This window comes from Diceros bicornis, chromosome 26, assembly GCF_020826845.1.
Source record: "Diceros bicornis minor isolate mBicDic1 chromosome 26, mDicBic1.mat.cur, whole genome shotgun sequence".
Taxonomy (NCBI): Eukaryota; Metazoa; Chordata; class Mammalia; order Perissodactyla; family Rhinocerotidae; genus Diceros; species Diceros bicornis.
This window is the reverse complement of record NC_080765.1, coordinates 22,204,723-22,230,664: the sequence shown is the minus strand read 5'-3', so window position 1 is coordinate 22,230,664 and position 25,942 is coordinate 22,204,723. Positions and strand designations below refer to the sequence as shown.

General features: G+C 52.3%; 2 protein-coding genes across 8 annotated transcripts; both read right to left on the bottom strand.

Annotated features, from left to right (window-relative positions):
- Nucleotides 1-184: 184 nt before the first annotated feature.
- On the bottom strand, nt 185-8,445 carry SPNS1 (SPNS lysolipid transporter 1, lysophospholipid). Of its 6 annotated transcripts, none has more exons than XM_058569774.1 (13): nt 8,365-8,445; nt 7,419-7,714; nt 7,263-7,328; nt 5,416-5,552; nt 4,117-4,268; nt 3,952-4,018; nt 3,006-3,151; nt 2,547-2,702; nt 2,031-2,220; nt 1,642-1,707; nt 1,283-1,381; nt 788-959; nt 185-520 (listed from the first exon to the last, which is right to left on the bottom strand). In XM_058569774.1, exons 2-13 carry the CDS (start codon nt 7,657-7,659, stop codon nt 426-428), a joined length of 1,587 nt encoding a protein of 528 aa, XP_058425757.1. In that variant the 5' UTR covers nt 7,660-7,714; nt 8,365-8,445; the 3' UTR covers nt 185-425. The 6 variants fall into 6 exon arrangements, with proteins under 6 accessions (XP_058425757.1, XP_058425759.1, XP_058425760.1 ...); XM_058569776.1 differs by having other exon boundaries at nt 7,419-7,730; nt 8,365-8,395; XM_058569777.1 differs by lacking the exon at nt 8,365-8,445 and adding an exon at nt 7,962-8,053.
- A 5,293-nt stretch (nt 8,446-13,738) lies between these two features.
- Nucleotides 13,739-24,439, bottom strand: NFATC2IP (nuclear factor of activated T cells 2 interacting protein). Of its 2 annotated transcripts, XM_058569771.1 has the most exons (8): nt 24,041-24,439; nt 23,256-23,322; nt 20,125-20,242; nt 19,348-19,428; nt 19,070-19,256; nt 17,377-17,521; nt 17,138-17,247; nt 13,739-15,903 (listed from the first exon to the last, which is right to left on the bottom strand). In XM_058569771.1, exons 1-8 carry the CDS (start codon nt 24,425-24,427, stop codon nt 15,745-15,747), a joined length of 1,254 nt encoding a protein of 417 aa, XP_058425754.1. In that variant the 5' UTR covers nt 24,428-24,439; the 3' UTR covers nt 13,739-15,744. The 2 variants fall into 2 exon arrangements, with proteins under 2 accessions (XP_058425754.1, XP_058425755.1); XM_058569772.1 differs by lacking the exons at nt 17,138-17,247; nt 17,377-17,521.
- Nucleotides 24,440-25,942: the final 1,503 nt, after the last annotated feature.

Here is a 25,942-nt window from a genome sequence, read left to right as displayed (position 1 = left end):
GTGGGCGTGACTCACCATCACACTGAGCCAGCTCACTCCACCCTCTCATTCACCCAGCCCCAAAGGGCAGGGATTTGCCCAAGGCCCCACAGGAGTGACCCAACAGCCCCCAGGGGGTCCTGGGGCTGCAGACATGGCATCCCCTGCAGTCCAGAGGTCAGAGATCGCTAGCACCGAGAGAGACTCAGCAGGCATTTGGGGTCTGGCTATAAATTTTATTTAGGTACAAATAGCACCGAGCCCCTCGGGCGGCTCCAGTGGAGGGGGACCCCATTCCCGGACCCCCCTGCCCCCTGCTTGGCTGCCTGTGTAGTGTCTAGGAGCTGGAACATGGCCCAAGGTCCCTCCCAGAAGCTGGGCCAGGCTGTGGGTTTGGGCCCGGGCACCTCCTGGGGTAGGTGTGCAGGTGGGCGAGCAACAACCCCTCAGATGAGCACACTGGACACGGGGACCCGGGTGGGGCGGCCTCGCTGGGGCACCACGATACGGTCATCTGCGGGCCCTGTCTCATGCAGCAGACCTGCCGGGAAGGGGTCAGAGCCAGGGCTGGAGGCAAAGATAGACACAAAGCCAGGGAGGGGACCGACAGGCAGCGGGCAATGGACTGGGCAGCAGAGCCACCAGGGCTGTGGACACAGGGGCATCAGCTTGTTGGACAGGCAGAGCTGAAGCCACATGAGGGGAGGGCTGTGGACTGAGGGATGACAGACACACAGGACCGAGCACACGGACGGATGGACAAGCAGGGCAAGGAGCTGTGGATGGACAGAGGGAAGGCGCAACTGACCCTGCACGTGCAGGTGGGCTCGCTGGCGGTCGCCCTCAATGAAGAGAGCGGTGCCCAGGAAGGCCGCACCCCCCAGCGCCCCAACGAAGGCGCAGAGCATGAGTGAGAACTGCAAGGCCCGGAACTCAGACAAGAAGGAGGGGGGCCAGCGCCGGCGGAGGCGGTCGGAGATCTGCCGGAGACAGGAGAGGAAGGCCAGGGGACGGGGTCAGGGAGAGAGAGCCCCCGAACTCCAGAGAACAAAGCCTGGAGCCAGGAAGGGCAGGAGGGCTGGTCCGCCAGGCGAGCTCCACGGCCTCACTGTGGGCATCTGCCAGGACAAAACCCTTCCTGACTAGTTGAGGACCCAAGGTGAGGGGGCCTGGCACAGAGGGCACAGACCCTAACTGGGACCTTCCAATGTGGCCCAGGCTCAGGCCAGTGACCACCAGCCGGTGCTAGGAATGCAGGGGCCCCCAACTCCCACCCCAGGCCCGGCCAAGGGGCAGTGCTCACCACGCCAATGAGGTAGGGGCTCCCAGCGTCACCCAACAGGTGGGACAGCACAATCTGGAAGGCCTCGGCGGTGGAGCGTCGTGTGGGGATCACCACGTACTGGGGGGAGGAGGGGCAGGAGGCAGAGGCTGAGGACAAGGCCAAGGCTCAGCCTAGGCTGAGGTCAGAGGTGAACCCTGGCTCAGAGGTGTGACTGGGGGGAAGGCTACAGACCCGTCTGGGGCTGGACTCTGAAGTCAGTCTGGGGCTGGTTTTGAAGATGAGGTCAAGGCCACAATTCAAGGAAAGTGAGGCCTGCTGCCCCCACTCCCTGCTCTCATTAGCCTCTGGGCTAACCCTGGAGCGGCCCGGCTACTCACCAGCAGAATGTCAGCCACAATGGCCCAGTTCATGGATAGCAGTGTCTCTCCGATAAAGATGAAAATCTGGGGGGTGGGGGGGGGTCCTCATCACAAGAAGAGCAAATACATGGAGGGTTTACCAGGTACCAGGCCCATCTGTTAACACATTTAATCCTCACAACAGGTGCTACTATCACTCCCATTTTACAGGTGATGAAACCCAGCACAGAGGTTAAGTACTTGCCCAATGTCACACAGCTGGGAAAGGCTGGAGCTGAGATGCAAAGCTGGGTATTCCTGCTCCAGAGTCGGCTCTGAACTGGCTGGCTGACCCCAGTCCTGCCCCAGTACCCCGTTCCTCCACCCTGTACCCGGAACACCCCCCTTGATACCTCTGGGCTACTCACATAGGTGGCCACGATGCTACCACGGGCACAGGCGAGGGACAGGAAGAGGAAGGGTGCGGAGCCCAGGAGGCCAGCAGCACAGACAAGCGGGTCAGCCCGGGGGTTGGAGCGGCGGAGGCGGCGGCTGACCTCCACGCCCAGGCCCACACCCAGGACGCCAGTCACGCAGGTGATGAGCCCGAAGATGAGGCTGGGGGGAGTGGAGGGGGTGCGGGCTAGACCCTCTGGCTGCAAAGCCCCCTAGCCTCACCCCCACGGCCTGGAGAGGAAGATGGTCCATCCCAGCCACCCTCACAGCCCAGGTCTATCCAGGCACAGCACCCCACAGTTCACTAAGCTCAAAGAGGAAGGCGTCACCCCATCCCTGTTTCCCAGACCAGGACACTGAGACTCGGGGAGAGGAAGTAGCTTTGGGGTTGGGGCTCAAACTCTCCTTGCCTGAGTCTGAATCGCAGACTCTCTCCACTCCATCCCCTGCCGCTTGCAGGCCACCCAGCACAGCCCCAATCTGGGTACCTGTCAGAGGAAGAGCAGGAGTCTCCAGGAAGGCAGGGTGGGGTCTCCCCCAAGACCACACGGGAACGCAGCAAGAAGGCAGGAGCCCAAAGAGCCAGGGAGCCCGTGACGAAGGCCACAGCAGTGAAGCCAAGGGAAGACAGGATGAAACTGGGACTGCAGACAGTTGGGAGGAGAAGTCAGACTCCACTGAGGTGTTGGGGTAGGGGACCTCTGTTCTCCCTTCCTGACTTATTTTAATAAGGTCTGGGCCCCGGGTGAAGGCTGTCCTGGTGCCCAGGATCTGGGCCTGTAATTCAAGCTGCTGCCACAAGGAGGCAGTGGTGACTGAATTCCAGGCCCTGAGGTAGAGCCAGCTGGCATAAGAGAAAACAAAGACCACGCCCACTAAATCTCAAACTAGATGTCAGGCCTCCCTGGGGGGCCTCAGATGTTGGGTGAGAATGGAACTAAACTCACTTTCTTGCCAGAGCCCTCAGATCTGCCCACCATGAGGTGGGGCTCAGGGGCGGTGAGTCTGAGTGGCGCTCCACAGCTCCCCTCGGCGGCTCCCGTACTACTAGGAACAACAGCAGAACAGCCAGCACTCCTAGACCTGGTGTCACCTGGGGGAAGAGTGGGCTTCAGGACAGGCACAGGGAGGGACACACTCAACCTGGGGCTGGGAGAAAGTGAGGGGGTATTAAGGCAACTCAGGCCTCAAGACCTCAAACAGCCAGGTGAGTGCCTGTTCAGGGAAGCTAAACTTACAACTGGGGGGAGGGGCAAATGCCACTAGGGGCCCCGTGTCTGCAAGCCTAGCTGCTCCCTCTTTGGTAACAGTACTCTAATTTTCTTCTAGGAAACCACTCTGCCTTCTCTCAATCCATGTAGTTCAAACAGGGCGGGGCTTGTAATCCAGACTTGGCCAACAAGAGTAGTGTTACCCTCCCCAGCCTCAGTGACTGATTCAGTGGCAGGCATGTGACCCATGTTCATTTAATCAGACACCATGTAGGACTACTGCCCAAGGATCCAGGGTGCTGATGCTTCTAAATAGGAATACAAACATGTGGAGCTTTCCCTTGCTTGAGAATGAAGTTAACACAGAGGAAAGCAGAGCTGAGAAAAGGATGATCAAATTCCTGTGACAGTGGGTGAGTCCTGGATCCAGCTTTACCTGAAGCTCACCCTGGGACTTTCCATTATGAGAGCCAAGAAAGTCCCATTTTGGGGCTTACAGTTTTTCAATGGGCTTCTGTCACCTGCAACCAAGAGTTCTAGCACATGGCTTCATGGTGAGGGCAGCCAGGCTTCCTGAAGGCTTGCAAGAGTGAGACTGCCTCAAAAGAGGGGGTGTCTGAAGGTAGGAAACGGGGATCAGTGAGAATGTTCCTGACCTTCGGCAGGCCGTGACCAGACTCACCCTCAGAGCCCAGTGCCAGTCCCCGGCCACATCCTTCACTTTGGAGCCTGCAATGTAACCCAGACCACTGGGGGAAGGGAGTGGGAGAGGAGAGGAGACAGCTGGTCAGTCGCGTCCCCCACGCCAGGCCCTTCTGCCTCCCCATCAGGCCCAAGGCCCACTCACCTGCCCACTGGGATGGCAAAGTAGAAGACGCTGAGCATCCGACTCCGCTGGTCTGCCACGAAGAGGTCAGCGATGAGAGTGGGCGCGATGGTGGAGTAACTGGCCTCCCCGACCCCCACCAGGCCCCGGGTCAGGAGGAGCAGCCAGAACCGCTGGGGAACAAGACATGGGGGAGGTAGCACCCCACCCTGCAGCCAGCCTCCCAGCCTACCTCACCAGCCGGCTCTGGAGAGGCAGCGGGGATGGTGGGAAAGGCCTGGGTTTTAGAATCAGACAGACCTGTGCTTGAATCCTGGCTCCACTACTTACTAGCTGTCACTTTGGGAAAGCAACTTAACCTCTCTGAGCCTCAGTTTCCTCATCTGCAAAAGGGGGATAATAACAACTTGTTCACATAACTATTGGGAGGACTGGACAATAAAAAGCTTATTCATTACCTTGCACCCAGCAGGTGCAAAATAAACCTTAATTTCTATCTTGTCACCCCACCCCAGACACCCCAATGGTGAATAATGATCTTAGGGTGGGGGTTATTTGTCTACCAAGACCCCTGAAGCTAAGACAGGGCACAATCACCCACGGAGAGTATGTAGCACCTGGGCTGGGCTGAGGACCGAGTTCCGGGGCAGACAGTGGGAACGGACAAAGGAGATTTCAAAGGAGCAGAGAAGCAACAGCCAGGGAGGCAGGAGAAAAACCAGAAGAGTGGCATCACAGAGGTTAGAAGAGAGTTTCCGGAAAAAAGAAGTGGGTCAACAGAGCCAGAGGCTCCCAGGAGGTCGAGTGAGGGCAGGACTAGGAGGTAGGAGCTGCATTTAGCAACCGGGAGGCCACTGTTGACTTTGGCAATGGAGTGGTGAGGGCAGGTCTGCTGGCGGTGCCCCAGGGGGGCGCGGGAGAAGAGGAAGGGCAGGCAGAGGGAGAGCCTCACCCTGGCTGCCCCTGCCCCTAGAGCTAGGCCAAGGGGCCTTTCAGGAAGTCTGACTAGGAAGGGGAGGAGCGAGAGAGGGCAGTCCAGCTAAGGTCTTTTCCATGGCAGAGAAACGTGAGCATTTAGGGGCAGAGTGGAAGGAGTAATGGTCAGGGGGAGAGGGGATGATGGACAGAAGAAGGTTCTGCAAGAAAAGGGGAGAGGACGGGGTGGGCAGATTAACTCAGGCAACCGGGGGCTATAAGATGGCATGGACCAAGGCAACTGCAGAAGTTCCCCAGGCCCAGTCCAAAAGGACTCCAAGGAGCAGCAGCAAAGATTGATGGGGGAGGGGGGGGGCCGGAAGCAAGAGCCAGCACGAGGCCTACCTCTCTGGGGATGAAGGACGACCCCAGTGTCACCAGGGACCAGAAGGCAATGCCCCCGCACATGAGATACTTCCGATTGTACCTGTCACCCAGGTAGCCAAACACAGGTGCCAACACCATGTAACTGGAGATGAACACTGGGGGGAAGCAGAGAGTCACCGCCCAGACCCAGGACACCTACCCCCAACCCCCACTCCAGCGCAGGGAGGGTGAGGCGGGGCAGGAATAACTAGAGGAGAGCAGGTCCCCACCTTCTCCTCACCAAGAGCTCATGCCCTCCCCATAGCCCAACCCTGCAACCAGCAGAGCTTCCAGCCCCATCCTCAAGGTCTTTCAAACCTTCCATTGTAGAATGGATGGCCCAGCTGATTTGTCACTTTCTCCTATCCAGCCAAGAACAAAGTCCAAACTCCATACCATGGCCCACAATGCGCTAGCAGATCGAGCCCCTCCCTACCGCTCCAACCTCCTACTCATCCACTTTCCCTTCTCCCTACCCCAATGGCCCAAGTGCTAACCTCAGTACAACCTTAGGGTTTTTACACCTGCTGTCCTCTATCTGGAACATTCTCTCCTCTCCCCTGCGCTTCACAGAGCTTAGCTCCTTTGGGTTCAAGGTCAGACACCTTCCCAACCACCACACATCCACTCCCTCTCTATCGCATTTACTCTCTGTCCTTTTGCATAACCACTTATTCTTCTAGAAAATTATCTCATCACTAGTTTAGGTTTTTATGAACTGTTGCCCCCTCATGCACACAGAATGTCGGCTCCGTGAAGACAAGGACCTCGCCTGTATTGGCCATGACTGTGTTTCCATCACTTAACACACACGGCCTAGCACAAAATAGTGGCTCAAGAAACACATGTGGAATGAAAAAGTGAAGAAATAAGACTGCTGAGAAAGACTCGCTTCTTCTCTAACTCAACAACTCCTCAGAGCTTTGAAGACCTTGACCTATGATCTCAACGTCATTCCTCCAAACTTTGCCTTAAATACATCCAGTTCCTTATTGGCCTGGAGTGGAGTAGAGAATACTGCAAGATCTGGTTTCAAATTCCCGTTCTGACTCTAACTTGTGTGTGACTCTGGACAAGTCTTAACTCATCTCCAAGCCTCAGTTTCTTTATAAAAATGTACATAACGCTACCCCCTTCCTCTATAAAATAAGAATAACAACACATATTCCTTGGCTGATGGAAGAATTAGAAGACAATCAACATAAAAGGTCTTGGCCAAGTTCTGTAGACGTTATCACCACTTCCTCCAAGGCCTGACACAGTGTAGGTGCTCAGAAACGTTCAAGAAAGGAAGGAAGGAAGGAAGGAAGGAAAAGAGGATTTGGTCCTGGCTTTGCTTCTCCCACAAATCCCAAAGTTCTGAACAAGTAAAGCCCACCTCGCCCAATTCCAGACACCTTCTCCTTCCATTATTTATTAGGTGCCTGCCACGTTCACAACATTGCACTTTGAACTTCACAGGCATTATCGCATTTAATCCTCACATCAGCCCTATGAGGTCATCAGGGTTATTACTAGTTCCATCTCACCCACAAGGAAACTGAGGCTTAGAGAGGTTGAGGGCCTTGCCTACCATCACACTGTATAACTGGAAAGCTGAGATTTCTACCCAGGTCTGCTTTAACCATGACACTAAATTGACTCCTCTTTAAATGTGTTGTCCTAACTAAACAGAACAGCCCCAAAGCAGAACCAGAGCCACCTCCTCCCCTAGCCCTGGCCACTATACCTCCATTAATGAGGCCCCAGGCAGGCCAGCATGTGGCCCCCGCTGGGGTAGGAAAGGCAGAAGAGCTGCCGTGTGCCCAGGAGGGGCCTCCACTCACCGGTCTGGATGAGGCCGGAGCTACTGTCTCCAATGTCGAAGAACTGCTCGATGTCCGGAAGGACGCCTGGGAAGGAGACGACTCAGGATGGGCTCCGCGAGGCAGCCCCACCGCCGGGACCCCGCTCCCTTCCCCTTTCTTCCCAGAAGGCAGTACCAGCCACGGTGAAGCGGTCCATGTAGTTGAGGAGGTTGATGTAGCACAGCACGGCCACTATAAGAGCCGAACGGCCCGCAGACAAGCCCGTGATGCGCTGCAGCCCCTCCCGGTCCGGGACCTCGGGATCCTCGGACTTCGGGTTCCCCGGGACGTCCAGTAACCCCGGGGCGCCGGGCACCAGCCCGTCGTGCGTGTCATCCGCCTGGCTGAGGAAGGGCGCGGTGTCGGACCCAGACATGGTCCCCGGGGGCCGCGCCCGCCCGCGCGCGCTCCGGTCCCACCGACGATCCCACCTGCGAGGGGAGGAAGCTGCAGAAAGGAGGATGGAGGGAACCCCGGTGAGGGAGGTGCGCCCAGAGACCGACAGGAGCTGGCCCCGAAGCACAGAGCACGGCTGGAATGGAGCCCGGGCCGGGTCACTGCCTCCCCGTCCCGGCAGACACAGCGCGCAGAGGGGGCGTGTGGGATTCGGGTGATGTCGGGGACTGGAGCGGGCTAAGGAGGGCGCGACCCCCTACCCAGGGGGAGGCCATCCCTCACCCCGGTAGGAGCCCCCTCCGCTCGCTGTCACTCAGCCCCGGCGCGGCATCGCGACCGCCGCCATGTTGCCTCCGCGCCGGTCATGTGACGCCGGGGCGCTGCGGAGAACGCCCCCGGGGCGAGCGCTGGACCGTGACCCGCCGCAGACTACGGAAGCCGCCGCGGGCGCCCGCGTCACGTGACCGCGCTGGGCGCCAGGGTAACCAGGGACCGGTCCAAGGCCCCGCGCCCTGCGCCTCCACTGCCGCGTCCCCGCCAGCCCGCAAGCCCGAGGCTGTTCCGGAGAACGGTGAGGTCGCTCAGCCCTCTGATCCTCGGCTTCCTCATCTGCAACACCCACTCGGCAGACTTCTGATCAAGCGAGATCAAACGGAATCTTAAAAAGTTCTGAAATAGTAAATACCTCTGGAAATGCCAGCCAACAGTTCTCGCTGCCGGTAATTATTCTCTCATCCTCAGCGTCTGGTTTGGGCCCCGTGCATGCCCAGTACGTGTTGAATGAATGGATGTTGAGCAGCGGCCCCCAGGCCTGACCTCTTGCACCGCCCGCGTCCCTGTGGTTCGGATTCCCCAACCCAGCTACCTGTAAACCCCTGGGCTTTCCCTGTGGACGTTGAAAGAAGCGTCCCCCGACTGCACCCGCCCGGTCTGGAGCTTTTGGAGGTTTGGCCTCACCTCCACCCGGGACCGAAACCCTTGCGCCCTCTGGTGGTCTCATTTGGGGCAGGCAGGGGCTCGAGGCCTAAGGAGACTCGTAGCTGCTGAACGGCAGGCAGAGAAAACCCACAGAGCCCGGGCACCAAAGGATAGCTGGGCGTGGTTCTTCAATGCCCCGCCCCAGTATCCAAGCTGCGGCTAACAAACACACACTCTAAGTAAAACCAGTCTCGTTCTATGCAAATGCAGCTTGAAGACCCCTCTTCCGACCAGACCTCTAAGCCCCTCTACTGAAATTCTTGAGTCTCATGGGGAGAGCATGGGGCCCCCAAGACGCCTTATCAGAAACTATTTTGACTCATGAATACCCCTGTTGGGGTTGTCCCAGGACATACTTCATATTTCAGAACCTTACGCCTGGTCTCCCCAAGGGTTTAAGGGAAAGAGATGGAGAGGAACTTCAGATTGTAGTCACTGAATTTCCTCAAAAAAATATTATTGAGCATCTACTATGTGCCTGGCATTGTGCTAGGTGTCAGGCAAAAGCAGATTTAGTCCCTGCCCTTGTGAAGCTTATCTGAGGGAGACATATCCATACACATGTAAAATTGCATCTGTGAAATGAAAAGGCAAGCCACAGATGGAAAGAAAATATGTGCAAAGCATGTATCTGACAAAGGACTTACATCCAGATGTATAAAGAACTCTTAAAATTCAATAAACAGGGCCGGCCCCGTGGCTTGGCGGTTGGGTGCGCGCGCTCTGCTGCTGGCGGCCCAGGTTCGGATCCCGGGCGCGCACAGACGCACTGCTTCTCCGGCCATGCTGAGGCCGTGTCCCACATGCAGCAACTAGAAGGATGTGCAGCTATGACATACAATTATCTACTGGGGCTTTGGGGTAAAAATAAATAAATAAAATTATTAAAAAAAAATTCAATAAACAGTGGAATCTAAAAAACAAACTCATAGAAAAAGAGATCAGACTTGTGGTTACCAGAGGCAGAGGGTGGAGGGAGGGGGAATTGGAGGAAGATGGCCAAAAGGTACAAACCTCCAGTTATAAGATAAATAAGTACTAGGGATGTAATGTACAACATGATGACTGTAGCTAACACTGCTCTCTGTTATACAGGAAAGTTGTCAAGAGTAAATCCTAAGAGTTCTCATCCCAAGGAGGAATTTTTTTCCTTTATTCTTTCTTTTCTTTTTATTGTATCTATATGAGAAGATGGATGTTAGCTGAACCTATTGTGGTAATCATTTCACAATATATGTAAATCAAACCATCATGCTATATCCCTTAAACTTACACAGTGATGTATGTTGATTATTTTTTAATAAAACTGGAAAAAATATTTGTCCAAGTCAAAAAAAAAGACAAAAATAATTTTTTAAATGGGCAAAAGATTTAAACAGACATTTCACAAAAGAAGATATATACGAATGGTCAATAAGTATATGACACCATCGGTCTTTATGGAAAATACAAATTAAAACCACAATAAGATACCTCTATACTAGAATAGCTAAAAAAAGCACTGATATGGGGCCAGCCCAGTGGCATAGTGGTTAAGTTCATGTGCTCACTTCGGTGGCCCAGGGTTCATGGGTTTGGATCCCGGGCACGGACCTACACACCGCTCATCAAGCCACGCTGTGGCAGCATCCCATATACAAAATAGAGGAAGATTGGTACAGATGTTAGCTCAGGGCCAATCTTCCTCACGCACACACAAAAAAGTCCTGGAAATGATATGGAGCAGCTAGAACCCCCATACAATGCTGGTGGGAATGCAAACAGTACAGCTACTTTGGAAAACAGTTTGGCAGTTTCTTTAAAAATTAAACATATACTTCCCATATAACCCAGCAACTCCACTCCTAGGTGTCTATCAACGAGAAATTAAAACATGTCCCAACAAAAACATGTATGCAAATGTTCACAGAAGCATTATTCATCATAGCCAAAAAACGAAAAACCCCTACATGTCCATTAACAGGTGAATAGTCTATACAATGGACTACTACTTAGCCATACAAGCAACATGGATAAATCTCAAAAGACATTGTGCTGAGTTAAAGAAGCCAGACATAAAAGGCTGCACACTGTATTATTCCATTTATATGAAAATCTAGAAAAGGCAAAACTAAAGTGACAGAAAGCAGATTAGTGGCTGCCTGGGGTCAGGAAGGAGGAGTGCAAATAGGCACCAGGATACATTTGCACGACTGTGTACATCTACTAAACTCATGGAGCTGTATACTTAAAATGAGTGAATGTTTAGCCATGTAAATTAAACATTAATACTTTTTTTAAAAAGCCTGTATTCCAAACACGATACCACTGGACATTAATGAAAGTAAAACTTTGTAGTTATAAAGGCAAATATTTCAATGCTAATTAGTTTTGCCAAATGGGAAAAATATTTGGCTCCTCTCCAAGTACAGGGCTTCTTTTTTTTTTTTTGGTGAGGAAGATCAGCCCTGAGCTAACATCTGTGCCCATCTTCCTCTATTTTGTATATGAGATGCCACCACAGCGTGGCTTGATGAGTGGTGTGTAAGTCCACACCTGGGATCCGAACCTGTGAACCCCAGGCCGCTGAAGCAGAGCGCACAAACTTAACCACTATGCCACCAGGCTGGCCCCCCGGGTGCTTTTTAATTTGACGGATCTCTCGATTAGAATTCCTTCAAGGCCAGATAAATAAATATGTACAGGTCTAATTGGTTTAAACTGGACCTCAACTTTTAACCTATTTACTTTGGAAATTGTGGTTCATGAAATATAAATACACGTGGAATTTCTTGGAAAAAAAGTTTACCTATGACAAATGCCACAAAAAAGAAGTCCAGCATGTGGGTGTGATAAGGACCTGGTAACAGAGGCACTTGACCTGGTCAGGGAGGTTGAGAGCCCCTGTTACCAGGAAGTGGCCCTTGAGTTCAGATGTGGGGAGGGGTAATCACTGACTATGCCCAGGAGGGAGGAAAGAGAAGTCCAGGCAGTGGAAAGCATGTGCAAAGGCCCTGCCACAGAAGGAAGAATAATGAACACAAGGATCTGAAACAAGGGCAGTGGGGAAAGCACCAAGAAAGGGAGGCCAGCAGGGAAGCAGGCAGAGGCCAGGCTGGGCAGGGCCGAGGCCATGTTAAGGATCTCCTTCATACTAAAATCAGATATGCATTTGAGAAGATCACTCTGGCTGCAGTGTAAATGGATTGGAGGCAGCCATAGGGGCAGCAGAGCAACCAGAGGTGGCTGTGGCATCAGACCAGGCTGCAGGCAGGGGTGGCTCACATCAGGATGGGATGGAGGGAGAGAAGTGAACTTTGAGAGCCTCCTGGGGCAGTTAGTTGATTGGTGATGGAGTGAATATGGGGGTGAAACTGTGTCAAGAGTGGAACTTTAGGTTTCTGGCACACACAATGAGACGGGTGGCAATGAGACGGATGGTAGTGGGATTCTTTGAGATGAGGAACTTATTGATTCATTCAACAAACATTTGCTAGGTAGCTACAATGTGTCAGACACTGAGCTAGGGATCTTTGAGAAGAACAAGACATAGATCAATGGGTGTAAGAGTGTGCTGAGCTAGCCCCCTGTTCCAGGCTGAGGTGGGATATACAAGCGGATGTGGCCAATCCTATGGGTCTTGATGGAGGAACAACCCCTAAGTTGGGGGGGATGGCAGGGGTGGGGAGATGGGAATTTAAAGGTGTAAGGCTACAGAAAAAAGTCACAGCATCTTGCCACTCAAAGTGTGGTCAGCAGTGTTGCAACACCAGGGAGCTTGTTAGAACTGCAGTGTCTCAGGCGCCACCCCCGAGCTGCTGAATCTGCACCTGCAGTTCCCCAGCTCCCCGGCTGACTCGTGTGCACGTGAAAATGTGAGAAGCGCTGGTCTCATTAAGAATGCTAAGTCATGTGTCAGGCCCACCTGGTTTTACATCTGGCTGTGCGTTCGGTGGCTGTGTGGTCTGGGGCAGGTTAATTAATCTTTCCAAGCTTCTGTTTCTCTTCTCTGCAATGGGAATAATAACACCACCTTCCTCACAGGATTGCTCTGAGGACGAATGAGATTATGAAAATCGCCAAGCTTGGTATGTGGCACCAAGTAAGAGCTCATTCAAGTTTTAAAGGTTTCTCATCAGGAGAGTTTTAAAAAGATCACTCTGAGAAGTGATCAATCTCTTTGATCAAGGGAATGAACAATCTTTCTCATCACAGAAGAAATGCAAATTCTTTTACAATGAGTAGTCTTTCCCATATCATCCCAGATCAAGTGCTGGGGAAGATAAAAGGAAACTGGAACCTTCTAGCACTTGCTAAGGTACTTATAAAGAGGTCCAGCCACTTGGGTCAGTAATCTGGCAGTACTCAAGAGAAACTGGGTAAATGTATATTCAACAACCAGTGATTCCACTCCTGGATATAAACCTGGGGAAATCTCACCCGGGCACCCTAAAATTGCTTGTAAGAGCAACATCCGGGGCTAGAACCGGCTGGGGTTACCAGGGACAGAAATCCTCAAATAGCAGTAATTTAAATAAGACAGAAGTTCCCCATTCCCGTGAAAGCCCAGAGCTCAGGGCGGCTGGTAAGATGCTGCGTGGAGGCCGAGACCCAGGCTCCTTCTCTCTTTGTCCTGCCCTGTGTGGCCTCCTTCCCCAATTCACCTCGTGTCAGTGGGGTTGGTCCACTTCCAGGCAGCAGCAGGAAGAAAGCAAAGGACACTGCCCCTTTAAGGACATGTCCTGGAGGCCACACCCCTGTTCCCCTTACACTCATGAGCCTGAATTGGCACTTGGCCATGCCTAGCTACAAGGGGGACTGGGAAGTACTGTCTTCATTCTGAAGTCCCTGTGCTTTGCTAAAACCCAGGGGTTCTATCACCCTGAAAGGAGGAAGAATGGATGTGAGGGCACAACTACTGGTCTCAGTCACAGGAGCCATAGTGGGGGTCCCACAAGCACCACAAAGATAGAAATCTTCAAGTATACACAAATTGAATGTGTTCTCATTATTCTGTGGAGACTGAATACATAATTTTAATGTGTTCAAACTCATTAATGGACATAAAAGATCTGAAAAAAAATGAGAGCTATACCATCACATGGATTATTTAAATGTTATAAAGGTTTATTTGTATTTTTCCCACAATATAAGTTCAAAGGAATGCCACATTCCAATAAAAAACTTTTTAGGAAGGTGACATACTTTTGCCACAATTATACCACTTATCAGTGGAAAATGGCTTTATTAGTAGACAGCACTGAGACAACTGGCTCATTATAGGGTGAAGATAAAACTTGGATCTCATATACAAAGGTGAATTTCAAATAGTTTAAAATATTTAATATTTAGCAGCTAGTACAGCCTGGCATCAACCAATGAGAACAAATGTTTAACCACACGGAACAGATGCCAGCCAATGCACATACCAGCGGGTACTAGCTGGACTTCAGCCCTATTTAGTGGGCTATATGTGAGAGGAAAAACTAGTAAGCTAACAGAAGAAAATGTAAAACATCTTAACTACTTTTAAATTAGAAATCAAAAAGCAACAGATGATATGACAAAATAGTTAATTCATTTACATTAAAATTAAGAACTTCTGTTTAGTGAAAGACACCCCTAGATACACAAACACAAGTGCCATTCTTTATTTGCAACTGCCCAGAGATATATAAGCAACTCTTGAAAATAAACAAAAAGAGACAGGAAGCTCTTGATGAGCAGTTCACAGAAAGGGAAACCAGAAAGGCTACAGGTATATGAAAAAATTCCCCAAATTACTGGTGATCAGATGAATGTACATGAAAACACAGTGCCACTTTACACTCATCAGACTAGCAAAAATTAGCAAGTTGGGCAATAACAGGTGCTGGTGGGGATGAGGAGAAATGGGAAGCCTCAAGTTGGAGGGTCAGTGACCATGCTAAAGAAAAATGTGGTAGAACCATAGAGAAATGAACCTGTCTGACCTGTAATCCCATCCTGGGTACCTATGCTGGAGAACGTTCCACACAAGCACGGAAGGGGACACATGAAAGGATGTTCGTCGTGGCCTTGTCTACGTGCTGAGGAGTTGGAGGCACCCAGGTGTCCAGCACTTAGCGAACGTAAGTAAAATACAGTTGACGCCCACTGTGAAATACCACAGAGCAGCTCAAAGCAACGAAGCGTAGAAGGTGTAGAATGAGCAACACGTTGAGTGAAAAAAGAAACAGCACAAGATCTATAGCACAATGCCACAGATGTAAAAAGTATCTTCACACATACAACACTGCATTGTACAGGGATACATTCATATTCAAAGACATGTAATCAACACATTAGAATGGGTGCTTATGGGAGAGGATGGCGTGAAGAAAGGGGAAAAAGCCATAAAACCAGAGAAGGCTTGCGTGGACTATAATCCTGAGATACAAAACTAAAAGGCTCAACGTGCTCAATTATGCCTTTAATAAGGTGTGTGCATCCAGAAGGTGGTTATAAAGGGTCCTGGGGGGAGGAAGACATCCAAGGCTGAGAACCCACTACAGCCTTCAAAAGAGTAACCCCCTGTCTGCCTCTGCTGCAGCTAATGCGTGTGTGAGTTTGATCATTTATTTTCCTACAAGCCAAGGAACCACACCTGTGTATGTGCCTCAAGCAAACTTCACCTCCAACCCTCAAATGACATTAAGGCCACTGCTGGTCCAAAACGTGGCATAAATCCCAGGACTGGAATCCCATACCCAACCCTTATTTATTTCAACTCACTCTTTAAATATGAGCAGTTTCATAAAACAGACGTTTCAACGAAGGAAAGGGTGATGGTGGAGGTGAAAGGATGGGAGTGAGGGATACGTTCTCCATGTCCCAGGGGGCTGCAAAGCTCACACGCTGTGTGGACGAGCCACAGTGCAGCCAGGGCAGCAACAACGACTACACAACTAACCAGGTAACTAACAGCTTAAAACTAGAGTCAACGGGAGAGGGGGTCAAAGATCACTCCTTGATTTTGCTTCAGCTTAAGGGTAAGTTCTACCTCAGCTTCAGCTAGCCCTTATGGGGCCAAAAAGGGGCAGCTGTTCTCCCCAAGTCCAGGCTGGGCCTCCAAACAGGGCGTGGGGTTTCAGCCCCAGACCTCAATGAGGTCCCCGGATTCCATGCCCAGATCAGCCGGCAGCTCCTTGCCTGAAAGCTTTGTTCCATCAAAGAAAAAGGAGAGCTTGCGGTCCGAGAGTCCCATGGCCTCCTCGTAGCGGGACATGAGAGTCTTGAGAGGAGAATCCTGGATGGAGAGGACAAAATGGATGTACGAATTTGAAAAGAGGGGCTGGGGAGAACTTGTTGGGATGGATAGAGGACTTGGGACGGGGAGGACAGGGGACAAGTCAAGTCAGAGCCCATAAGGAGAGGGCGAGTGGATGAAGAAGCCAGCACAGCTGGGTTCCTCTCTCGGGAACTGGGCAACGGAGCCCAAGGCTTAGGAGCGTTGGCTCTGGGCTAGGCAGGTTCTCCAAAACCTGGTCTCGTCAGCTCCCCCTGGAGGCATACACGGCAACGATGAAGGCAGCCCAGACTCCAGAGAGAGTGATCCCAGCTGGGAGCCGGCTCTCCCACTTAACTGGATGGTGACCTTAGGTGAGAGTTATGGGTTGATTATGTCCCCCAAAAAGATACCTTGTGGTCCTAACTCCTAGAAAATGTGAATGTGACCTTATTTGGAAACAGGGCCTTTGCAGATGCAATCGAGTTAGGATGAGGTCATACTTGATTAGGGTGGGTGCTAATGCAATGTGACTGGTGTCCTTGTAAGAAGAGAAAACAGAGACACACAGGGAGAACGCCATGTGATGAGAGAGGCAGAGATTGGAGTGATGGTGGCTTCGAGCCAAGGAATGCCAAGGATTGACAGCCACCACCAGAAGCTAGGAAGAAGCAAGGAAAGATTCTACCCAGTCGCAGAAGGAGCATGACCCTGCTGACACCTTGATTTCAGACTTCTAGCCTCCCGAACTGTGAGAGAATAAATTTCTATTTTAAGTCACCCAGTGTGTGTATGCTGTTACAGCAGCCCTAGGAAACTAACACAGTGAGTTACTCTACCTCTCCAGACCGCGGGTTCCTTATTTGTTAAATGAGGGTAACAACAGTGCTGTCCCATATAAGACTGCTGTGAAATTCACTAGTATCCTGCATGTGGAGTGATTAGCCTTAGCACAGGGACTGTCGCTTAGAAGGGTGGCTTTAACTGTTATTTTGATGGGTTTTGTTGGTTACTGTCCAAGGCTTCTTTGCATTTTAACTGGAAGGAGGAGTTAGGAGACTAGAGTAGAGGTTCCCAGCAGAAGGTGGAGGGAAGTTAAACGATGATGGGCTTTGCCACTCTTTAGGGTGGGCGGAAACCCAAGACCACGGAGGGCAGTGTCTCCAGGATTAGGAGCAGTGCATCCGCCATTAACTGACAAGAGAGACGGCAGAGGACAGGCCAAGGGGCGTGGAGAGCCACCTCACCCACTCACTCGAGACAGCGAGACTTCCAGCATCTGATGTTTCTCCTTCCCCTGCACCCGCAGCTGCAGCAGCTGGGACGTCTCTGTGGCCTCTGGAGAACTTGCTAACACCACACAGTCTGTGGGAGGCAGGGTGGGGAGCCAGGCCTGAGCTGGAGTTGGAAGCAGGGCCCCCTCTGGGCCTTTCCCCTTAGCCCCTCCCCATGGCAAAGCCTCCTCGAGGCTCCACGTCCCTGCCTTCCTCTCACCAATGATGTCAGCCACTCCAAGCTTTAGGGTCCTGGGGGTGGCAGTAGGGGACAGCTCTGTCTCTCCGAAGAGCAAGAGAATCCTGCTTGGGGACACCCCGAGATGGGCAGCCATGTGGTCCACCACACTCTGTAGGGGCTCCGACTGGGGAAGGGGACAAGAAGTAAAGGAGGCCTTCCTGCCTTGCTGTGCCCACCCCACTCCACCCCCAACACAAGCTTCTGGCCTTTGCTACTCGCTGAGCTCCTCAGCTGTGAGTTGCGTCCTATTTATCTGGCAAGCTATAGAATAAAATCATGTCAATAAGAGGTTCAGGCAAATAACACAAAGAAATGAAGCAGGCATGGGATAGAAGAACAAAAGGGAGTGGTAGGGACTGTGGCAAACAGCTCCTATGCCCCATCTAAACAGGCCAGCTGTGGGCCGGTCCCGTGGCTTAGCGGTTAAGTGTGTGTGCTCCGCTGCTGGCGGCCCGGGTTCCGATCCTGGGCGTGCACCAATGCACCGCTTCTCCGGCCATGCTGAGGCCATGTCCCACATACAGCAACTAGAAGGACATGCAACTATGACATACAACTATCTACTGCGGCTTTGGGGAAAAAAAAAAAAGGAGGAGGATTGGCAACAGATGTTAGCTCAGAGCCGGTCTTCCTCAGCAAAAAAAAAAAAAGAGGAAGATTAGCACGGATGTTAGCTCAGGGCTGATCTTCCTCAAAAAAATAAATAAATAAAAAATAAACAGGCCAGCTGTTCCACAGCTCCAGCTGACTGGCACCATATGGGAAACCAGGCCAGTGTTGACTACATCTTCCTGTTTAAGAGAAGCCAGACATCTGGACCTTTGTATGAGATCGTCCATGGCAAAGATTGGCAACGAACTCATACATTTTAAAAGCACTCTATGGGCAAGAGAAGAAGATGCACACAAAAAAGAAGATGCACTGTTGATGAGGCCAGGGGCTGCCAGTTTGCAACCTCTGGCTTAGGTGCTCGCCTGAAGCATAGCTACTGTTCAATAAATGGTCATTTCTGGGCCAGCCCCGTGGCTTAGCGGTTAAGTGCGCGCGCTCCACTGCTGGCGGCCCGGGTTCAGATCCCGGGCGCGCACCGAAGCACCGCTTCTCCGGCCATGCTGAGGCCGCGTCCCACATCAGCAACTAGAAGGATGTGCAGCTATGACATACAACTGTCTACTGGGGCTTTGGGGGGAAAAAAATAAATAAATAAAATTATTTTAAAAAATGGTCATTTCTGTTATCATCCTTGTTCTGGAATCGGGGTCATCCCTACAAAAACAGTAGTCTGCACCAGGAAGCTGGGGGAGCTCAGAATGACTGAGGGACATCTGTGTGTCTAATGCAGGAAGAGCAAGCACAAGAGGGCAGTGCAGCGTCCGAGGGAGGGAAAGAGGGAGGGCTGCACCCTCGGGAGTGGCTGCGAGCAAAGCTTGTTAGGATGCTTCCGTGGAGTCTTGAAGAATGGCTGGGAAGTTTGCCAGAAAGAGGGGAGAGAGAGGAAAAGACAATTCGGACAAAGGGAACAGTGAGAGCAAAGGCATGGAGGCCTGAAAAGCCTGGCAGCTCCAGAGAGCAGGATGAGCAAAGGAAGACACAGTCCCCACTGCCCAGACACCACCATCTTGCCCCAGGCAGCTCCTGGGACCCTTCTCCCACAGGCCCTTCAGGCACTCACCATTCTGACGGGCAACCTGACCAGGTCAGCCCGGCAGCGGATTTTGAGCTGGAAGAGTCGGGGACTCTCTGGGAGAGTGGACCCCTCTACTAGCACCACCTCATCCTCTTGGCTCAGGTGGTCCTCGCCCTGGTGCTGCTTGGGACTCAGGCAGGAACGGAGATCTTGGAGGCGCTTGTTCACCTCCCTGCAGTGCAGAAAGGACTCTGGGTCTGCCAGGGCCGGCCACCCTCCAAACTGCCCTGCTCCACCCAGCCAGAGCCCCCCAACCTTGGCACCTTAACTTCTGCAGTGCCTGAGTGTGCTTTCTGCTTTTGGTCCTTGGCAGAGGTGGGGGCAAAGGAGAGGTGTCCTGAGCCCTGCAGAGAGAAGAGAGGGGCGGGATGGAGGAAGAGAAGAGACCTCAGCCCCACACCTCCCCTCATGGGCTCTAGACCCCTGGGAACCAAGAGACGGATCTGGAGAATCAAGATGGAGCATCTTCCGGTGACATCCACCTTATTGGAAGACAGGGGGAGGTAAGGACAAGGAAAATCTGAGTCATCATTTTTCTATTTACATGACCCAAATATCAGGGAGGAAAATGCCTAACTTTTAAGGTAAGTCAGTCACTTCCCAGGTGAATGTCTGATAACATCCAGCAGACACTGAGCATTCACTACCTGCCAAAGGTTAACTCTTGATCGACTCAAAAGCTCTCGGACACAGCTACCAGTATTACCCCCATTTTCAGAAGAGGAAAGTGAAGCACAGAGAGGATAGGGAAGAGGCAGCTGGCCAGATCTGAACCACAAGGGCTGTCTCCAGGGCCACACCCTTCACCCCTGCATTATTACCGTCTCAGACACAAAGACGAAACACTCCACTCCACGGGGTGGTCCTGAAGCGGTGTAGGCCACTCTTCTCCCAAGAGCTTCATTCCCCACCTGGGCCTCAAGACTCCTTCCATCTGTCTCCTTACCCTTTCAAGAGCCATCCTAGGGTCCTGCCCGCCTCAGCCTAACACTCCAGCTCCCTTTCTGTTCCTAGGGCCCCAGTGCCTCAGCCTCACTCACAGCAGCTCCTTCTTTTTCTTTTCTTCTTCATTCTTACTCCTCAGCTTCTTCTTCCAAGGAGAATCTGGAAATGGGGGATCCTCAGTGTGGGAACTGCTAGAATCTGCCATATCTGCCTCTGGGGACAGAGGAAGAGAAAGTGGAAAGATGTTAGCCAAGAGAGGGCAGCAGGAGGCCAAAGAGACATAAGTCAGGGCTTCAGAAGGTCCTGAGAAAGGAGGAGACTGCAGAGCCCCCAGACACACACAGGACCACACAACAAAACTGGGGAAGTGCTCAAAAGGCTTGAATCAAAAGGGAAATGCGTAACTCCAAGAAAAGGATGAGCTGGAGTATGACAGAACCAGAGAGTGTCTGAGCCTCGAGCTAAGGCATGAGACAGTACGGCGAGGGTGGACAACCGGAAAGTGGCCCACTCCAACGAAAGCAGTGCTCGTCTCACTCTTCTGTTCACATGCACCCCACAAATAAAAAATACTGAGCACATAACCCAGAAAACATGTGTTTGTGTATGTACTACTACGTAGTCAATAAAACACACACCACTCACTATACGTGGACATACTATTATGTATGTTACAAAACATACATTAAAACAGATGTTGTCAGGGCCGGCCAGGTGGCGCAGCAGTTAAGTGCATGCGCTCCGCTGCGGCGGTCCGGGGTTCGCAGGTTCGGATCCCGGGCGCACACCAACGCACCGCTTGCTAAGCCATGCTGTGGCGGTGTCCCATACAAAGTAGAGGAAGACAGGCACAGATGTTAGCCCAGGGCCAATATTCCTCAAGAACAAAGGGGAGGATTGGCGTCAGATGTTAGCTCAGGGCTAGTCCTCCTCACAAAAAAAACACAGATGTTGTCAAAGGATGATTTTTTTTGTGTGTGTGAGATAGCCCTGTGCTAACATCTGCCAATCCTCCTCTTTTTTTGCTGAGGAAGACTGGCCCTGGGCTAACATCCGTGCCCATCTTCCTCCACTTTATATGGGACGCCGCCACAGCATGGCTTGCCAAGCAGTGCGTCAGTGCGCCCCGGGATCCAAACCGGCAAATCCGGGGCCGCCGCAGGGGAGCACGCACTTAACCGCTTGTGCCACCAGGCCGCCCCTGATTTTTTTTATTATTTTTGTGTGTGTGAGGAAGATCAGCCCTGAGCTAACATCCATGCCAATCCTCCTCTTTTTGCTGAGGAAGACTGGCCCTGGGCTAACATCTGTGCCCATCTTCCTCCACTTTATGTGGGACGCCGCCACAGCATGGCCTGACAAGCAGTGCGTCGGTGCGCGCCGGGGATCCGAACCCGAGCCGCCAGCAGCAGAGCACGCGCACTTAACCCCAACGCCATGGGGCCGGCCCCGGAGGATGGTTTTTTTAAAAATGTTTCTCTTATTTTCTTCCTGTACTCAATTTGGTGGGCACAGAGACTATGTGAGTCTAGGGGGGAAGAGGTGCAGAGAGGGAACAAGGTAAAGAGGCAAGTACAGTCCTTTAAGCCCATGTTTCTCAAATTTCATCCATGTGAGTGTCATTATCACATTTTGCCATATCTCTGTTATTATTTGTTTAATATCTTTCTTTAAATCACTCATTTAAACTTAAATTTCTTATAAAAGGAAACCAAGTATTATTCTAGAACATAGAAACTCTCTGCCATTTGCTTGCCTCCAATAAAAGATCATCATTAACCATAAAAATAAATAACTGTGAAAACAAAACAATGGTGATAAATCCTAGCTCAACCAGAGGCAATTTTGCCTCCCAGGGGACATGTGGCAATGTCTGGAGACTATTTTGTTTGTCACAAAGAGACGGGGAGGGGATTAGGGTGTGATATGGGTATCTAGTGGGTAGAAGTCAGGATGCTACTAAACATCCCACAATGCACAAGACAGCCCCACACAACAAAGAGTTGTCCAATCTAAATGTCAGTAGTGCTGAGGTTCAGAAATCTTGTCCTAGCTAAATATGGCAGCTGCCAGAGGCCTGAGATTCTGCATTTTTGACAAGCTCCCAGGGGCTACCCAACACTACTGGGCCCACATTTTGAGAAGCAAGGACACAGCTTTTATATAGCACTTGTCCGTTCCACGTAATGTTCTAAACCATATATGTAGCCCAAGAGAGGGCTCTCTATATATTCTCTTTAATTAACTCTCACCAAAATCCTTTGACATAAGTCCACTACTATCCCCATTTTCCTGATGAGGAAATTGAAGCATTAAGAGATTAGCTTGCCTGAGGTCACACAGCTACTAAGATCACATAGCTACCCAGGCCAGGTGGTTCCTATATAAGCTCTTTTTTTTTTTTATCTTTTGTGAGGAGATCAGCCCTGTGCTAACATCTGCCAATCCTCCTCTTTTTTACTGAGGAAGACTGGCCCAGGGCTAACATCCGTGCCCACCTTCCTCCACTTTATATGTGACGCCGCCACAGCACGGCTTGTCAAGCCGTGCGTTGGTGCACGCCTGGGATCTGAACTGGCAAAGCCCAGGCCGCCCCGCGGCGGGGTGGAGCATGCGCACTTAACCGCTTGCGCCACCGGGCCAGCAGCCTACATCAGCTCTTAATCACCCTACCATACTCCCTCATGGTACAGAAGTCTTGGTCCAAGGTCTGCATTTGCCCACTGGATCACTTCCTTATTAGACTTGCTTCCCATTCACTGCCCTTGGGTGGTTTGCAAAAATCACATCACTGGGGGAAGACAAACGTTGGGCAGCCCTGATAAGATTCAAAGAACACCCTGCTAGCTCCAGAGTGTTCCCAAGGAACTTGCTGCAGATGTAACAAGATGTTACAGATTCTCAACACCTCCCCTCCCCTGGCCCCAGGATTACAGAATCACAATCTCTGGGGATGGTGCCTGGAAATCTGTATATTAGCACACTCTTATGCCTATAAATTGGGGGACGTGTGGTTCGACAGTACTTCCTGTGCCGTCTGGTTAAAAATCCAGCTCCTCTCAGGCCTGGAGCTTGTTTCTGGCTAGCATGCAGGAGTCACCTCTCCCATGCCCTTCCCCTGAGCCTCAGGAAACAAACTAACTGCAGGGATGTCACCTCCAGGAAGTCTCTTCGGAGGGGCCAGCGCCGGGCTGGGCACCTTTCCCTGGAAGCCCTCCTGCCTTACCTTCCTCAGCCCCTGGGGGACAGAGTTTCAGGAGGTGATCTGGGATGAGGTGGAGGCTACTCTTCACCTGTAAAGACCAAAGTGGATCAGTTGTAAGTCCTCCCTCCACTGAAAGGAAAAACGGGATGACTCTTCCCTCACACCCAGGCCTCCTCCAGATCCCAAGTCCTCCCTAAGGATGCAGACACCACAGCCCTCTCCCGGGGACTCAGGAGCCCAGCTTCCCCAGGATCCAAAATTGGAGTACCCTTACTCCTACCCCGCCTTTCCCTAAGACACTCTGACCATGCTAGTTTAGTTCTTTTCACTAAGTTGCTAGCCATCCCGCTATCTTGGAACCCAAGGAAATCGCAGTCCCCTAGCTCACCCCACCACCTGGGGACCCCAGCCTCCTGGAGCCTCCAGTCCTCTCTGAACTTCCACGGACACCAGCCTCCAATATCCTAGCTTCCTGGATCCTTAGCACTGGGCCCCCACCTCAAAACCCAACATGTCCCAAACCGGTCCTAGGTCCTCCCAGCCCCTCTCTGAACCCTCAGGGATCCCAGCTCCCTAGCCTCTCTATGCCCCGGACACTCCAGCTCCCGGGAATCCCAAACTCTCAACACACTCCAAACCTCTTCATCTCCCCCATCTGCAGAAACCCCAGGAACCCTGTATCTCTCTGCCTCCAAGGCCCTAGCCCCTGCTTCCGTTTAGTCCCCCAAGACCACCCCCGAACCCCACCCTCAGCACTCCCTAAACCCAGCCCTTCCGCGCTCGCCCTCCCGGGGACCTGGCTGCACCTTCCCGGAGTACACTGGAACCACCGGTGCCTCCCCGGGATCCAGCAGCAGTCGCCGCCGCCGCCTGACCAGGGCCCGCGGGGCTCCAGCCGGCTGTGCGTCCGCCCCTTCGCTGTCACTGTCGCTGTCGTCCCGGGGCGCGGGCGGCACGGGGAGCTCCGGGAGCGGGACCTCGACCGGGTCCGCAGCGCTGGGCGCCGTTGCGACCTCCAAGATATCCTCATCGCTGTCGCTGACCAAGTCCACAAGCACCGAGTCCAGGGTGCGCCGGGCTGGAGAACGCTGGGCGCGAGGACGCCGGCCCCGGCCCCCGCGGGACCCCCGAGCCCCTCGGCCGATACCGCCGCCCCGGGACCCCCGGCCCCGTTTCCTCACCGGCTCCGCCATGGCACACCAACGGCCGCCACAGTGACCCGCCCCTAGCCGACTCGCCCGGCCCCCTCCAGCGACTTCCGCCCTTCATTGGGCAAATCGCCCGTTAGTCAGCACCTGTCCCCGCCCACACTCTCTGGATCCGCCTCCCGACTTTTCACTGGTCGCTGCACCCGCCCATCACGCATCCACCACTGAAACCAAGGCGCCAAAGATTCCAGTCAGCCTCGACGCAATCAGCGTAAGTTTCGATTCGGCCCGGCTCACCCATTGGCCAAGCTGCTTCTCTTCCTGACCAGCCTTCCCCGCCCCCCCAGGCCCGCCCACTAAAGAGATCCGTTTTCCCGGTTGGTGGAGGAGCGGGGCATGCTGGGAATTGTAGTCCTCAAGCCCTGACTACAGAGAGGCGGAAGGAAGATTGAGGACAGCATTTTAGAAACCACGGAATTAGGCCTCACACTTCACGGATATCCCCTTTATTGTTTCCCCCAACCGTGTTGTGGGCTGAGTAATTCCACTCAACGCCAACCCCTCGCACACGCCCCTCCTCACGTGCAGAATCCTCACAGTGCACACCCCAGACCAACACTTCAACACCACCCAAGTCTTCGAATTACCTCCAACAGCATACATACCCCCCCTCACACCAGGCACCCCCACAGACACACTTCACGCACAGTGTCAACACAACATACACTCACGCAACACCCTCCCACAACCTACACGCCTCACAAACAACACCTGGAAGGGCAAATACAAATGAAAAATAAGAGGCTTAATTCTCCATGTTGAAAATAGGGGATGTGACTTCTCCCCACTCCCCGTTTTCTTTCAGAATTTCTTTCTCCGTCCTTTTCAAATGTATGTAAAGCTTTATTATGGCTAAATAAGGCTCTTGCTAGTCTCATAACCCAGGAACTCCAGGACCTGGTAGCCATCTTTTTGAAATGCAAACATCAAGGGACATAGCTCCCAGTCTCCCAGTTTCTGGGGGAAAATAACAGCCTAACTTTGATGGGGGCTTTCCTGCAATATATAAAACTACCTCCTGTCACAAAGGAAGTGAGAAGTGTATTTCTCTCCGGATAAAAGCCAGTTACCGTGATAAAGTTAGGATGAACTATGTGTGACCAAAGTGGTTGTCAAGTCCTCTTACTTGAGGCCTAGTTATTGTTTATCTTGAAAACAAGATATGGGTTTTGAAAATTTATCTTGAAAACAGGATAACAGGGGCCGGCCCCGTGGCATAGGGGTTAAGTGCGCGCAGTCTGCTGCTGGCGGCCGAGGTTCGGAACCCAGGCACGCACCGACGCACGGCTTGTCAGGCCATGCTGAGGCGGCGTCCCATGTAAAGTGGAGGAAGATGGGCACGGATGTTAGCTCAGGGCCAGTCTTCCTCAGCAAAAAGAGGAGGATTGGCAGATGTTAGCTCAGGGCTGATCTTCCTCACACACACACACACAAAAAGAAAACAGAATAATGGGCTGTACCTGCTTGGCCATATAATAAGGGTGAGAGTTCCTTCTGCCT